This window comes from Prinia subflava, chromosome 5 (genome assembly GCF_021018805.1).
Source record: "Prinia subflava isolate CZ2003 ecotype Zambia chromosome 5, Cam_Psub_1.2, whole genome shotgun sequence".
NCBI lineage: Eukaryota > Metazoa > Chordata > Aves > Passeriformes > Cisticolidae > Prinia > Prinia subflava.
The window spans coordinates 876,174-892,442 of record NC_086251.1 but is presented as its reverse complement, the minus strand read 5'-3'; the positions used below and the strand labels follow the sequence as shown (position 1 = coordinate 892,442).

Below are 16,269 nucleotides of genomic sequence, written 5' to 3'. Positions count from 1 at the left end.
CACCATCACATTTCCTCCAAAATTCTATTTACAGGAGGGTCTCCCTACCCACATCTCCCAAGTCCCCTGAGGGGACATTTTCTATTTAACCAACTAAACGTTCCTTGAGGGGAGGGCCTGAAGCAGAGCCCACCCTACCCCTTTTCCCCTCCTGAGCTGTTTGGATGGCTGATATGTTTACAACCCCTTAAATCCCCGGAGCAATTGCCTCTGGAATTGCAGTGCCTCTGGAATGGCTCCAGCTAAGAGCCAATGCTGCTGTTACTGCACACAGTTGTGAGTTGTGGCTGCACTTTGAAGTCAGTTGAAGTTAAAGTGGCAGCTAAATACGCATTGGTTACAAAACAGAGCCAGGAGTAAATACCCTGCAGAGAAACAAATGCACAAAAGCACTTTCACCATACAGATTGTTTCCACCCTGGTAAAAGAGAATTTTAACATGAAATTCCCACCTAGCAGGAGAAAAGGTTTATTCCAAACGAATTAGGTGCTCACCTTTGACTCTGTCTCCTTTGTGCAGGTGGATTTCCCCTTCCCCTTGAGGCTGATATGGCTTTACAACGATAAAAAGTCTCCCAGGGACAGCACTGTAGAGTTTCCTTTTGGGACCCTGATAATCCAAGGCAGACAGAGAATCCTTGTTGGCACTGGGACTGTAAACGGCACTGGAAAGTGAAACGAAAAATCATTAACAGCTCATTCAAAAGGGGAAAGTTAATCATTTACCATCACATTAGCAGGATTAAATTAAGCAGTGAATAACAAAACTGTCTCCCAGTAAGACACCTAACCCTGCAGAAAAAAACCAAAAAACAAACAAGAGCTTTTAAGGGTTGAATCTTTCAATATGAAACATGATCAATATTCACCTGACCATAATGGCCTGGAACAGAAAACACACAACATTAAAGCTTTTAGTTTTTCCGCAAATTAAACTTGCACATTCCCAGGCTCTAATTAAATTCAAAATTGATATGCCCATCATACATTGCCAGCATGTCAATTTATCAGAGGGACTTGAAAATGTCTGTATTTACAATTCCTGGGAACGGATATCTTTGTAACACGGAGCGAACAAGTGAGATCACTGAATTATTAACTAAATGGACTGAATAATCAAGTTACTTCATCACTCCAAGGCCCAAGTTAAATTTAGATCTGCACAAAGCCCAGTGCTTGTGGTTAACATTTTCTAAATGATCACTTCTTGTGGATGGCAATCACCAGCTCACTCAGTGACTCCAGAATGTGCCTAGGAAAGCCACAGGTCACCACCAACTCACAGTTTACTCATGGTGTATAAAAAAGGAATTGTTGAAAGGGGGTGAACAATGCCTAAGATCACTCTTAAACCTGGGGGAAAATGAGTGAACTGTCAAAAAGACATGAAAAGAGAAAGAGGCCAATATTAAAGAGGGTTGGAAACCTACAGGGTATATCATAACAAACTTGCAATACACTTGGGGCCAACTTAAAAAAAAAACCCAAAAGCGTAAGAACTTGCAGTCTTAACCAAAGTCTAGAAAAGGAAAATATTCCTGAGAAGAAACAATATTAATAGAGATTGATAGGAGAAAGTTCTTCCCTAACCAAAAGAGGGAGGGTGATTTAGTGGTGGTTTAGCATGGGAACACTCTGCTTGCCTTTGTGTATGAAAGTATTTCCAACTGCTTTAGGCAAAATAAAATACAAGGCCTGGAGTCCGATGGGTTTTCAATTTTTTTTTTAACCAGTCTCCTACCAAAACGGGAGCCAGTAAGTCAATAAGTGCAGAAGTCTGGTAGAAACCCACACCTAGTGGATCTTTCCTATCACTCCCATTTTCCCGCAGTAAAATCACTCCCATTTTCCTTCACCATTTGGAATTGCATGCCCCTTTCACCCTGCTCTGCTCTGTTACTGTGAAGGGGTGCTGCTCATGCCAAGCCACACTCAGGAGTTCAAAAGCGAGCTCTGGTTGTGGTGGAGTTGGCACCAGACACCTCAGCCAACCCTCACAGTTGTTTAAAGAAAGCCTGGGAACCATGACGTTCACATTTCAGTTCTTTTGCTCCATTCCTTTTTCCCTGTAAGTGAAGGAACAGTCATCACCATAAAAAAAAAATCTAGATCTATAAACTATAGCTCCACATCTGATTTCCACTTGTATCAAGCTGTGTTTCTGTCTAGTGTGGTGGCAGCTATTCCCAGTGTTATCTCCCAGCATCTACTTTAACTGCGAGCACAGAAGATACATTCATTTTCTCTCTCACTGAAAGAGAAAAGGGAAATGGCACATCAAACCCACACAAGGAACGCAGAACTTCTCAGGCAACAGGCTCACTGATGGAAATCAGGGCTGCAACGTGGGGTGCAGGACTTTTTAAAAAGAGATCTTTCCTCTGCCTTGCTTGTCCCCAGCGTGGGCTCCAAGCCCAGCAAGTGCCATGCCAGGAAGGAGCAGGAGGAGGATGCAGAGATTTCAGGAGAGGTGTGGACGTGTTTCCCTCCCAGCCACGAGAAGGTGGCCATCCCTGGCAGCTCAGCCCTGCCTGAGGCTGTGTTGGCCCCTCAATCAGTGATTTCTGGGGGGTGAGTTCCACAGGAAGGCTGTCCCTTCCCTTGCATTCCCAGCTTCCCACCCCAGCCGCTTTGGTGTGGAAACAACAGCCTCATGAGAATCAGCAACAGTTTGGCTTGGAAGGGACCTTTGGGATCATCCAGTGCCACCCCTTGCTATGGGCAGGGGCACCTTCCACTGGGCCAGGTTGTTCCAGCCTGGCCTTGGACACTTCCAGGGATGGGGCAGCCACAGCTGCTCTGGGAAGTCTGTTCCAGTGACTCGCCACCCTCTCAGGGAAGAGTTTCTTCCTCAATCCAATGTGACTCTCTCCCCTTTCAGTTTGAGAAGACAGAACACCTGAGCCACACAGGCTGCAAAGGTCCCAGGAACCCCCTCCAGCACGGCCTTCCAGCACCTCTGCACAACACAAATCCCACAAACCTCATTAACCCTTTGTCAGTCTGACCTTCTCCACCGTCCTGCCCCTTCTGGCTGCTGCTGCTCCACAACCCAACCTCCTGCTCTGACAAAAAGGGCTTTTCCCTCTCAGGGGAGCAACAGCTTCAATGTGACTGTTATTATTTGCAAATAATAAGCAGAGACAGGAACAATTCCCACATTCAGCTGACAGTAAGTAGGTGGTCTCACAGTTAAACAAAATCTGTGAGGAAAGTGTCATGTAAGGTGCCATTTCTGACTGCAAAATGGGCCTGTGGCAATAATGGCAATGGCAATGGCATCATTTGCAGGAAAAATTATATATAAAATCCTTTTAGGTGTCTCCAGCTCTCTTCTCAGTACTTGCACGTACTCTGGACTTCTCTAAAAGTCTTGGTGGCACAGAGGGAATTATGCAGCTGTGATGTTGATGCACTAAGAGAAAGACCAAAATTTTATATCTCAGGCATTTAATTGGTTCTCACTATTACCTGAGCAACTCTTCAGAAAGGGAAGAGGAAAGCGGCCAAACAAAGTCAAAGCAAGTAAATTATGCTTAGTCCAAAATAAAATCTCGATTTGCTACCCAGCTCAAAGGGTTGTTAAACTTCTGGAATTTGAAGTGTGTTATCCCAGGAACAGGGATGAAAAGGCACTTTTCAGTCCATTCAGCTAAAATAACCACTGACTCTAACGTAGAACCTCCCTCTCTGGTGGCATCAGCAGAATCCAGGGGAACACAAGCACACTCACTCTCTGAAAAGAACCTCACAGCCTCCTCACTTCAGCTCCTCATCCAGCTGAAGCCTCCTTACAGACTGATCTTGAGCTGATACTGGGCTCTGTGAGGAAATGCCACCCAAATTATCCCCAAATCAGCTTCTGCCATTATTGTAACATATGACAAAGCAGGATGAGCTTGCTTTGCTACATGAAACCACCAGCACAGGGAATCTGTATCCCCTTCCTTCCCTTGAATTTCACTTTTTCTTACATTCCAGACAACTTTCTCTCACAATTCACCAGATCTCCCCTGTATTGTTTCTATCACAAACAGTTCCTGGCAGTTTGGGTGCCTAGGGCCAGGGAGAGCAGAGGAACAGGCAAGGTACCAGAGGCAGTGTCAGCCACATGACATTTTGTTTTACTGACATGAAAACGCCACTGAACATCCCTTACACCTACAAACAGCAAAGGGAAACCAACAGCTGCACTTCTTGAAAATGCCCAAGTCCTTTCCTACTCTGAACAGCAGATATATAGATACAGATACAAGGAAACAGGACAGACAAAGCCTGATTTTCAAAAGTTAAATGTGTTAGGGCAAAACATGTGAGCTCTGGCTCTCTGCAGCAGCGCTCAGCCCTGATGCCTCTCTGCATTTTTGCAGCACTTTAACCCCTTGTTCTGGTGCAGCTCCATCTCTTTTCACATTTGACAGGCATTCCTGAGTCCAGGGCAGTGCCTTCTCAAAGCTGCAGTCCCCAGCTGTGACCAAAACTTAGCCCCAGCCCTCTGCTTTATTCCATGGCTTACAGTATCTACGTGGCTCTAACGAGTCAGGATTTGCTCTCCAGAGGGACAGAGCTGCAGGATATTTGCCCAGAATGCCTGCTGGATCCCATCACTCCCTCTATTCCACTCTTTGGTTCAGCACACACCTCCAGAAGAGAGAACTTGAACAGCCTCTGCTCCATCTCCCACGAGCAGCTCCAACAGGTTGCAGGCATGGCCAGCAGTTCAACCAGGTATCCCAGAAACAGTTTGCTTTGCTGCTCAGTACAATCCTTCTTTCAGCTGTGGGAGGATGTGCAGAGCCAGCACCTTGAGCTGGAGGTGCAAACTGTGTTAAGCCACTGCAGAACTTGCAAGTCTGCCTGGCTGCTGGGGCTCTGGGAGGAAGCAGCTGGCTTTGGCGCTTCCAGTGAAAACATTCGCACTTGGGCACGGTCCACTGTGCTGAGAGTGAGTAACTGTACGTTCCAGAGAGTGCAAATAACACCAAGGAACGTGGCAGGCCGGCCCCTCGTGCTGGGAGACAGCCAAAACTCACCTGATGTGCCTGTGCTGCTGCCTCTTGGCATCGTCTCCCAGCCTGTTGAGGGACGGCGAGCGGCTCCGGGAGGACGGAGTGTAACTGCCCACGGTTTTTACAGTTCCATTGGGATTATTCTGCATCTGTTGGAGCAGGTGAGGGGAAAGGCTGCGGTGTGAAGAGGCCGAGGAGGAGGCTGACCACTCGGGGAGGTTGTTGATGTTCAGGTTGTTGTCGCTGTTGGAGCGGAGCAGGATCCGGGGGGCTGCCAAGGTGTTGGGAGGCCTCCTCCTCCTGTTGGAGTAGGTGGGAGCCTCCCTAAAGGGCACTGTGCAGAGACAGACAGGGAGGGTGAGCTCAGATGATTTCACATTCACCCGTGTTTACCACCACATGCAACATATGGCATTGTTTCTTGTGCAGAGACAGAGACTGCACCTTGCCAGCAGAGCTGATCAAGTTATCTTTAGAACATCATTAAATCAAAAACAACAGAGCAACATCAACCTGTTTGCTGCCTTGAATGCATGGTGAGGCAACACCAGTGCCGTGACCCTGCTGAACGCTCTGAACCGTGCTCAGGGGAATGGGAGACACCTCATTATTGCCAACTTTGAGGCTCACAAAGTTCATTTTCCTGCTGTGTTGTCCCATTCAGTCAGAAAGGCACAGAACAGGGCTGCCCAGCAGAACTCCTGACGCACGGGCCTGCAGCTTCCATCCCCCAGCTGGCTCCCAAACTGGCCCAGCTCATGTTCAGGCCTAACCTGAAATCTGTGAGCAGTCACCTTATCCCCATCTCGCAGGTTAAAAATCGAGGACACGGCTTCCTGTCCTGGCAGAACTCTATTACCCTGCTGCAATCCCCAGGCATTCCCCTCTTTCTAATCCTGGCACTGCTGCCACATCCATTACTATGGTATATGGAGCAGATGACCCCAGGGTAATACACCGGCTCCGCCACGTGCCGCGGCCCGGAGGGAACACCTCGGCATCCAAAGGCTCCCAGAAACTCCTTAATCAAAGGGCCACAACACAAAACCAAGCCAGCACAACACAAATCTAACTCAGAGCTGAGGGTCCAGCCCTCCACGCGGGCTCCTGGCACACACAAGCATTCCCATCATTTTCCACATCTCTTCCTCCCACTTTGTGGGTCAGTTTGTCCCAAGTGCAACTCAGAAGGCAAATTCCCTAATAAAAAAGCAGACTGTTATCACCAGATGTGATGGAATTTCCTGCCCTGTCATAAAGGAATTGACCCCAAAACCTCATGCTGGCCTTGATCCCCGTTATTGCAAATGCCCTCTTTAATTTCTCTCAGTGGAGCTCACAGGGTCACAGGACCTGAGCCAAAGTGCACGGATTTACATCCAAAAAGTCACAGTGGCATGACTGGCAAAAGGCAGCCAGGCATTATCCAGAGGGCTTCAATGAGCTGTTGTAATTCTCAAAGAAAAAAAAAAATCATATTTAAATTGGGAAAGAAACCTCACAAAATACCATCCTACATGTCTAAAGTGCCAGTGAGTGCCATTTATAAAGAGCCAGAAATGTCTACTCATTCAATACCCTTCAAAACCACACAGAAAACAGAATAAGAATGTCTGTCATACTGTGCAAGTAAATAAATTCACATAAATATGAATATAGATAAGAATCAATCTGTCCTGCCTTGAAATAGAGCCTTTAATTGAGAGAACAAAGCAAAATTTAAGGTTTCAGTGCAAAACTGAGAGCATGTTTATAGCACAAAATAGAGATGGAACTGCGAGTAAAAGAATGGTTTGTATCGCTTTCACCAGAGTCAGTTTATGATTAGCTACAATTCTGAATATCTTACAAAAACATCCTTTGTATTTCCAGTGAGCTGAAACTTTCTCTAGTAAACAACCAAACATGGGAACAGCGTGCACAGAAAGGGCTTCAATTCATTTCCATGTTTCCTTTGAAATAAGGGAAAGAGCCTTTCAAAGCTGTTTAAGGGGAGAAAGCACACAAGTCCAATGTTTATGCTAGAAACTGGCAGGAACTCTGGATAATTCTCCTGACACTTCAAGTTTTTTCCCCCATTCCATATTTCTTTAAGGTTTCAAAGCAGCCGAGGTGTCATGAGAGCAGCACCTTGGTCACAGTGAAAGTCCCAGTCAGTGCTAACTCACAGCAAACTCGCAGCATTTCTCTCCAAAACTGGCACACACAGACCCTTAGGTCAGTGTACGGGGCAGAGATGCAACGTTTCTACATTCCTTTATTTCTGACATTTGGAATAGAGCTCCAGAAATGACGTCCTTGAAGATGGAGATCTTTCCCAGGTACAACAAAGCAGAATCCAGCCGAGGATTGAAAACACCCAAACAGAATCCAGGGCACGTTGGGCACACTCAGCTTTGCTGCCTGAAGGTCTCATGCTGTCCCCCCAGGTCACCAAAGTTTGGATTCAGTAAAAATGGGGTCTGACCCTCCGATTTGCATTTCTCATGGACCTTTAAAGCAGCCTGCCCAGCCCCAGGCTGAGAAAACCCAACCTTGCCAGCGTTTTGGGGCTGTGTACCGGCACTCTGGAGAGGCTGGTGGGATCTCAGCTGGTGGGAGGGGGAGGGAGGACAAGGACAGGGTGACAGCACGGTGACAGCACGGACAGGGAGCTGCAGGGCACATCTGTACCGACAGATTGGAGAAACCACCCCGCAGGCACCGGAGGAAAGGGATTCTTTCTGCCTTACACACCTCGGGAGCATTTTACAAGCCCATTTAAGAGTTTAGCTTTCGTTTTGCTGTTAATGTTCCATTCTTGAGCAGAGAACTACGAGCAAAATTAGCCTTTACTATAGGAAATAAATCGGGAAGGGGACAACTAATGACACAAATTGATGAGTGTCTAACACACATCTTTTATGGAAAGAGTTAAAAATAAGCATTTCTGTGCCTGAAGTGATTAATATTCCACCCAACTGTTTCTTTTCCCCAGCAATCTGCAAACTGTAAGTGGGTGGGTATTTTTTTAGCTGCTTCTTATCAGCATTATTTGTATTATTTTCACAATTAAAAAACAGAACTACAACACAAAATTATGAAATGCAAATGTCCCTGCTTTAGTCCCTGTTGGACTCTGCTTTTCCCTAATATTTCACGACGTTTCAGAACTGCAAGAATAACTGTGGCAAAACTTGTTTGGGAAAAAACACTTGATATCAAACGATATGAAAACGCCTAAACTAATTCCATGCCCCGAAAGTTTAAATTTATCATCCCTAAAAGCATACTTGAAAGTACCACATAATCCTTCCTCCAGCTCTCTGAATTCTATTCCTGGCACTTCATACATCTGAAGGGGCAATTCAGCACCATTCACTGACAAAATACACCTAGGAAAATGCTCCCGTGTCTCCAAACGCATTTCTCAGGGAGCAAAAACATTTTTATAACTACTTGATTCTTCAGAGAAAATCCTAAAAGGAATAAAGTCACATCCAGCTTTAATAACCACTTGCCTACATGGAATAACATCAAATAAATGTGAAAAAGAAATCGCAGGAACTGATTAATTATAGAGTCACTAAGCCCATTATATTAAAGGTACACAAGAAAACACCAGTCTGAAACATCAAAGTGCTCTGCTTTCATCGCTTACCTTCTTTCTTTGTGAAGGCATTTAACAAAGACTTCATTTTCCCTTTTTACTTTAGCAGCAATCCCCTCATTATATAACCTTTGCAGGGAAGAAAGAGGCAAAAAAAATAATATAAAAAAAATAAAAAATTTAAAAATAATAATTTTAAAAAAACAACAACAATCAAGCTACCCAATTTCTATGTGTTCAGGCTGGCTGCACCCTGACATAAGCAGCAGGTTTCTGGGCACTGTGGAATTGCGAGCATAGCTGGGCATGCAGTACCCAGCGTTCTGGTGACAAAGCCCACCCCACATTCTGTCTGTCAGCTGGGAGCCAACTGTGCACAGACTGGAGCTGCTCAAAAAAAAAAAAAAAAAAAAAAAAAAAAAAAAAAGGAAGAAGAAGAGAGAGAGAGGGAAAAAAAAGCGCTCCTGCTCTCTGTGGCAGCATTAGTCATGTGAACCCGCCGCCGCCACAGCCCCGCAGAGCAGACAGCTCCCGCTCCCAGCCCGCCCGGTGCGGGAGCGCCCCGGGGGCAGAAATGCCCTTCGCCGGCAGGGAGAGGCACCGGAGCGGCAGGGCCGGGCACGGGAGAGACCCCCGGGGCCGGGCTGGGCACGGCGGAGCCCCCCGGGGCCGGGCACGGCGGAGCCCCCCGGGGCCGGGCACGGCGGAGCCCCCCGGGGCCGGGCACGGCGGAGCCCCCCGGGGCCGGGCACGGCGGAGCCCCCCGGGCCGGGCCGGGCACGGCGGAGCCCCCCGGGCCGGGCTGGGCACGGCAGAGCCCCCCGGGCCGGGCCGGGCCCGGGAGAGACCCCCGGGGCCGGGCCGGGCCCGGCGGAGCCCCCCGGGCCGGGCTGGGCACGGCGGAGCCCCCCGGGCCGGGCCGGGCACGGCGGAGCCCCCCGGGCCGGGCTGGGCACGGCGGAGCCCCCGGGGCCGGGCCGGGCACGGCCGGGAGCTGCCGGGACCTGCCCTTCGCTCGCAACTTGCACAGAGCATCCCACCCTTCGTGCGCTTGTTGCTATTCGTTTTGTGTTGCTGTTTACTCACTTGCGGCTATTTATTTCCTTTTTCCTATTTCCTGTTTCCCCTCTGCTCTTCACTTTTTGCTGTTTATTCCCTTTTCCATATTTCTTCCTTTCTGCCTGAGGAGAAGCAGAGATCGCTCCAAGCCTCACACAATGACCACGTCAAGGATGGAGCCAAAGGTGCCGCTACACGGAATCTCTTATCTATGTTCTATATTCCAGTTTGAAACAGAGGGGATGATACAAACACAGTTATTCTCCTCTCCCCTCCCATCACACTGGAATAAAAGAGAATTTCTTTTTGCACAGAGTAAGAACACCGAAAAAATTTGACCAAGCTCGTTTGGTAAATTCAGTGCAGATGCCAGGAAACACAAGATGTAACCAGAGAAGTTTGGAAAGTGCTAATTCTGAAACACAAAAGAAACCCAGGGGTAACTATGATGGCCAGGGCAAACATGCTTCCAGAGGAAGAGCAAATAACTGAAACAGGCACATAGGAAGGAGGGGGAGGTGCTAAAAATCACAAAAATTTTAAGCAGATCTACTCAAATCTAAGACACAAAGATTCCAAAGGATAGGCAATTCACGGTCTAAAAAAAAAAAAAAAAAGAGTAAGCTACATCAAAAAATTGCCTTCTAATAATATAAACTGTATAACAGGTAATAAATGTTTATTCCATTTCAGGTTTCTCCACTGATCACTAATGCATCTATTTGGAAAATCAAGGGGTTTCTTACCGAGAAAACTGCATCAAGAAAGACAGAAAACAAATTGCTTTAATGGATTTAATGTCTGTGTGCATAGTAATCTCACTGAAAAGAATTACTAAGCATAAATAAATTGAACAGTTTAAATTTAATTTAACACCCCGTTGTTTAATTTACAAAGAAAAGAATATTTCCCTAATATCATTTCACATTTTAGTTCAATTTACTTTTGAAAGCAACTATCCTCAGCAGGTGGAACTCTCACCAGAGGAAATGGACACAGCACATGGGCAGCATTAAACATCTTTATCTGACGGGAAAAAAAAACCTTCCTCTTGAATTCTAATAGATGCAAGGCTTCCTAAAGAACAACTTTGAACTCTTATTCATTAACTTATAAAGATGTGCATTAATTAGCCCCACAGAAGAATCAATATAATTTCCAGAACAAGAACTGCTCCACCAGGGCTGTGCCACTAATTTCAGTTATTGCCCTGTGTGGGTTCCATTTTCTCCTATCTTCACACAAGCCCTTGATTATATTTGGAGCCACAAAACACAAAGGAACTGTGAGAGGTAGTGGAACCCTTAAACTGCTTTTTCCTTTCCCTGGGGGTCAGGGGTGGAAAGCAGTGACAGCCCAGGCCCTCAAGGACAGGAATTAGGCCAGGGAAGGGTTAACTCAATCCTGCTCATTCCTGTCTGTTCATATACAGTAAAATAAAAACAGACAGGCAACTGGAGTCAATCAAAATCAATCCCAGGGGGGATTTTTATTAGATTCTTGCCGGAGCTGTAACATTTCATCATCTGGAGGTTTCTAATCAGTGTTATAAAAACATCCAAAATATGAAAGTCACTTGAAATTATTAAGTTCTGTGGAAATGGTGGGAACTCTTTCAGACCTACACCATCAGAGAGATCAGCTGATGAGTGATCATTTTATTCCATTTAACTGTCTGTCTTTCCCCCAACGCAGGAAATATAATTTCTTCCTACGAGGCAGAGCCTCCTGCAATAACCACTATTGTACAATGGGAAAATGTGACAATCAAGGAAGTCAGCGAACACTTGCAGCTGCAGTTTTGGAGCTTCTCTCATTTTCACTAATAGCTTATTAGAATTTGTTTATTTGAACACAAGTTCCAAATTCTTCGGTGCTGGGAAATTAAAAAAAGAAAATATTCCAGCAGCTTCCTCTCCTTCCTGAAAGATTTTCTGCCTCACAACTGTAGCCTCAGTATTATCACCTCAGGACAAAAAAACTTAATAATTTGACTGTGCCTCTGCCCAAGCATAATAAAACCCACAAGCTATTAGCAACCTTAATGTAAAAATCATGAGGGCCCTTCTAAACAGAGGTGAGGTGAAGCCCCATTTCCCTGCTCCTTTGGTAGGTGTTCAGAAAAACGTGTGGGAGCTCCACATGGAGATGTCTCTGAGAGGAAAAGGCCACCTTAAACAGAAACCAAAACACGAGGTCTCAGGTTCATTTTGATGAGCATTTCTTGGGCATTTGTAACACCAATTTTTATGGGTGTTTAAATCCAGAACCCCCATTAGAAATGGATGCAAAATCAGTGACTTACATTTTTGAGGACTTATTTTTAGGCACTTAGATGCCCAAAGTTCTTATTTAATCATTCCTCCATCATACCTTGAAGGTCCAAAGTTTCTTAGATAATGGTCGACCACAGCTATGATTGCCATGATTTCTTCTTTCTTGATTTTGTCCATTTTGGAGCTCCTGTCAGAAAAATCCCTCTAGCTGGTACATACATCTAAGCTCTTGTTAAAAATTCAGTCCTTAGCATGTAGAAATGCATTTCTCTGCACTATAAAACAGGCTTCCCATATGCTAAGCCACCAAACGGAGAGTTAGACAAGAAAAGAGAGATTCAAATATAGACTGAAAAGAACATAAAGGCTCTTGGGGGAAAAAAAAACCCAACAACAACCTTGGCTGCTACACTGCTTCTAGGTTACTGACTTATTCCAGAAATCCAAAAGGTGCTCATGAACCCAGGCAGATGTGACAGATTCAAAAGGACTCCACCTCAGAGCAACGACTGAACGGATTTTCCAAAGCAAAGGGTTTGGGGTTTATTTTTATTATTCTGAATTTTAAAAAATCTGAGGAGTTTGCTGAGGGAACTGCAGTCAAAGCAGCACAGAGAGAAGCATCTGAGCCCTCTGAGATGCTGCTGGGAGAGCCCAGCCTGGGCTGACCTGATGCTGTGTCTCTGTCAGCAGCATCTTAGCACCCAGCCACGCCTGGTATCCACCAGCTCTCGGCTTAGCCTTGGGGCACTCAGCCTGAGCTCCAGGGTGGAACAGGGGCAGGAGACTGCGTGTGGGCAAGGACAGCAGAGGGATGGCTCAGGAACAGATGGCAGGAGTTATCAATTAGAAAAGAAGGCAGAAAATAGCAGTGGGAGTTGCACAGCCGTGTGCCAGACAGCCCTTCCGTCACCCGGCAGCGCCGTTCCGGGCTGCGCTCGCTGTGACAAGGGCCAAGGGAGCCAGAACCCTCCCAGAACCTCCTGGAAAACCAACAACGAGGGCTTGGAAAGGCTCTGGCTCAGGTGCAGCTCTGGGGAGGGCTTCAGCAGAGGCAGTTTCTTGTGTGGTGGAGAGATCTGGCCACAGAGTCCAGCAGAAAACATTTTATACTGTACTTACTCAAAGCATAGGAGGTCTATGTGTTTGATGGCACATCCCAAAGGAATTTACAAGTTGAATCCACACTTGCCACACATAATTTAAATTAAATTAAAATCACAGAAAGTGAAAATCGGTGTCCCCCCCCCTTTTTTTTTTTTTTCTTTTTGCCATATTCAGGTGATTATAAATTAGCCCTCACTAAGGTTACAGAAGAAACGTAAGGAAAACATTCAAAGAGCTGCACGTGCCTGAGAAGGGAGACAAGTTCACCTCAGGGCTTTACCTTCAGATGCTCACATATCAGGGAGAGACAGAGGATCTTCTGGTTAGATCACATTTAAAAATTGCTAAGTATTGCTTCCAAAGTTGCTACGTGTCAGAGCAAATGTCTGACATCCCTCTGAGAGGCTGGAAGTACTAAGTGGAGAAATTATGATCCAGAAGACCTTGAATAAGATTCAAAAAGAAAAATCACCAGGCTCTATTATGTGGCAATAGCTGGAAATATCTGAAGCTCTGCCTGCAGCAATACAGATACACAGATCAGAATTTACCTGAGAACAGAAATAAAACCTCTGTCCCCAGGGATGAGAGGTGGCTTTGTGTGAGGAATCTGGGTCAGGGGTGCAGAACAAGAGAAGGTTAAAAGGTGGGGAAATGAAACCCTCCAATTCTCTGTGAAAGGCTGGAATGGAGGAGGAAACAATGGCCAATAATGAGGGAAATGTCTTGCAAGTAGCAGCTTGAAGAGAGAGAGAAAAGCAAAAGCAATGAGAGAAATAGCTCCAATAGCTGAAGGGGAATTGAAAAACATGATTGAAATCTACCAGCAATGTGGAAGCAAGGAGCCACTCTGAATAAAATATGGCTGGCTGGCTTTCGTTCTAACAGGTACATTGCTAGAAAAGCAGCAACTTATCCAAATAAAGCTGTGTATTTTCTGCAGTTCTAGTGGTGGAGGACATTCTCCCTGGAATGGGAAGGCCAGCTCTGACAAGGCTTTCTCAAGGTTTTATACTCCCAGAGCACTCACGGCCCCTCATTTCTGTTGTGTTTGGGTTGAAAGTAACATCCACTCTTACTCTGAATAATACAAATCACTACACTAAATACTTGTGCCTATCCTCCATCCATTTTTGCACCCTGATAAAAAAGAGTTTTCTCTGCTGGCCACGAAGATAAGGAAAAATAGAATCTTTTAAAAAGTAAAAAGTTGCTGTGAACTCTCTCAGAAAAAGGTAATGGGTGATTTGCAGTCAATAATACACAAAACTACTTGCTGTAATTGATTTCTTTAAATATGAACTGGGCTTATATCAGCAAGTTGAACTCCTCCAGAGGGGTTCATCTTCACACAGCAGCAAACTCTGAGTAACCAGCTCCTTACGAGTGTCATTGAAGCAAGAGATTAACAACTTGCACAGTATTTGGACAGAAGGATCCATTTAGCTCAGACTATCAACTTGAACTGAAAGCAGTCAAGTGTGAAGCCCTGAAGCTGCATTCTTTTACTTCCAGCAACACGAGAGAAAATAGGAATCCAAGACAATTATATCCCACTCCAAATTCTTCAGCTCTCTAAACAAGCTGGTGAGAGGACGGTGCAATTTCCCCACTAATAACACGCCGGGAAATCTTGTCCTCGTGCAGCAGCACTCAGAAGAACTGAAGTACACAACAAATTAATTTCATTCCTGGCATTATGTATACACCGAGTTGGGAAAAAACATGGCTCGACATCAGGGGGCTGTGCATATCCCAACCCACGGAGTTTATGCTGGAAAAAGAAAATAATAACAAAGCTGTGTCATTGAGAGAGAGAATTTCATGGCTGGTGGCTCCTGTAACAAAGACTCTTCTGCTAAGGCTGACACTGATGGGCCTCGGATGCAGAATTTGAATTTGTGGTTGTAGCCCATTGTTGCAGAGGAGAACAAGGACAAATGAAAGCACACAAAATGCTCAGCAAAAGAACTTCACCAATATCAGGTTGCACGGTGCATCCATGTCCTGGTTTGTACAGAAAACAATCTAGTTTTGCCTCGGTGTAACTTCCTTCCTACCAGAAGCTCTCCATGAATTCCTTAAATCATTATGTTGTTCCAGGCTTTATTCAGTGATTTGATTTCACTGCTTTAATCTAAGTGTGAACCTCTTTAGTAAATAGTGGGACAAAGCATCTGTGCTTCTGAAAGTGTTGGTGGATCATGTCAGTTTTATTTAGAATAACACCATTTTCATAACTGAAAAGTGTATATTGCTCTCAGTGGGGGAAAAAAAAATGGACTCTTGTAGAAGTTCCAAAATATGTAACTGGTCAGATGTAAAAGTTCATGCATGAGTGTGAGGCAGCCAAGGCAGGTAGGGTAAGAAAACAGCAAAGAAAGAAATTCAGAATATTTTCTTTTAGCTCTAGCTCCTCCTTCTTCTCCAACTCTGAAATCTTTCACTGCCATTTTTCCATCTCATTTTCCCTTCTCATTGCTACAGTTGCCTTTCACTGCTTCCCTCACCAATTCCCTAAGGATAATCTTCCTGCCACCCAGATTCAACAGGAAATAAATAGCATGTACGAGTAGGCCAGGAGAGAGAATTTCTAGAAGATACCACATCATGGCAAAGTTACATAAAACTGGCAACCAAGACAAATGGATGGGGATAGAAGAGGAGCTGGACACAAGAAAACAGCATCCAGAAGAGGAAGATCCATGGGAGGTTGCAATATTTAAATGCATAACAGGAGTGGAAATAACCCAGAGTTTGATTGTGAAGAGAGGAGGGAACAATCAAGCAGTAAATACAACATTACTGTAAATTTTTACTGGCTTATTGCCCTTTGAGGGGAATCCTTTCATGGAGTAAAGGATACAGCATTTTACTGAGGACACAGAACTGGGCTCGAGCTGTCAGCAAAGGAATTTCAACTCTGGGAGCTTTTCCCTCTGCTGGCTGGCTTCCCACAGGTACTGCCACTTTATGATGTATTTAATGACAAAAACCTGCATTGCCACTTTCGTTCTCATTTTACAGCAGAGCCCATTTTTATCCTGGCAGAAGCATTGGTAAGCCCGAAACTAAGCACCAAGAGAACTGAATTATTGACTCTGCAGCCTCCCTGGAGCCCAGGAATCTGCAAGGAGTGAGGAGAGAATTTAGGGAGAGGATCCTGGTGAGGGTTGTGAGTGTAGAGAGCAAAAAGCCTTTCTGTGATTGTAGATTTTGCTTCTCAAAC

General features: G+C 45.4%; 1 protein-coding gene across 6 annotated transcripts in view; it reads right to left on the bottom strand.

The window, feature by feature from the left end:
* SHANK2 (SH3 and multiple ankyrin repeat domains 2) overlaps positions 1 to 16,269 on the bottom strand; it is a 278,987-nt gene that overhangs the window by 170,722 nt on the left and 91,996 nt on the right. For 5 of the 6 annotated variants that reach the window (XR_010080409.1, XR_010080407.1, XR_010080408.1 and 2 more), the window contains exons 12-13: positions 5,034 to 5,343; positions 496 to 665 (exon numbers count right to left, since the gene is read on the bottom strand). Coding sequence is in view for 3 of the 6 variants with exons in the window: in XM_063397512.1 (XP_063253582.1) it covers positions 496 to 665; positions 5,034 to 5,343 (480 nt within the window). In the remaining 3 variants the exon portion in view is untranslated. Of the gene's footprint in view, positions 1 to 495; positions 666 to 5,033; positions 5,344 to 8,649; positions 8,728 to 16,269 lie in introns of all 6 variants that reach the window. The other variant, XM_063397515.1, reaches the window with a different exon arrangement.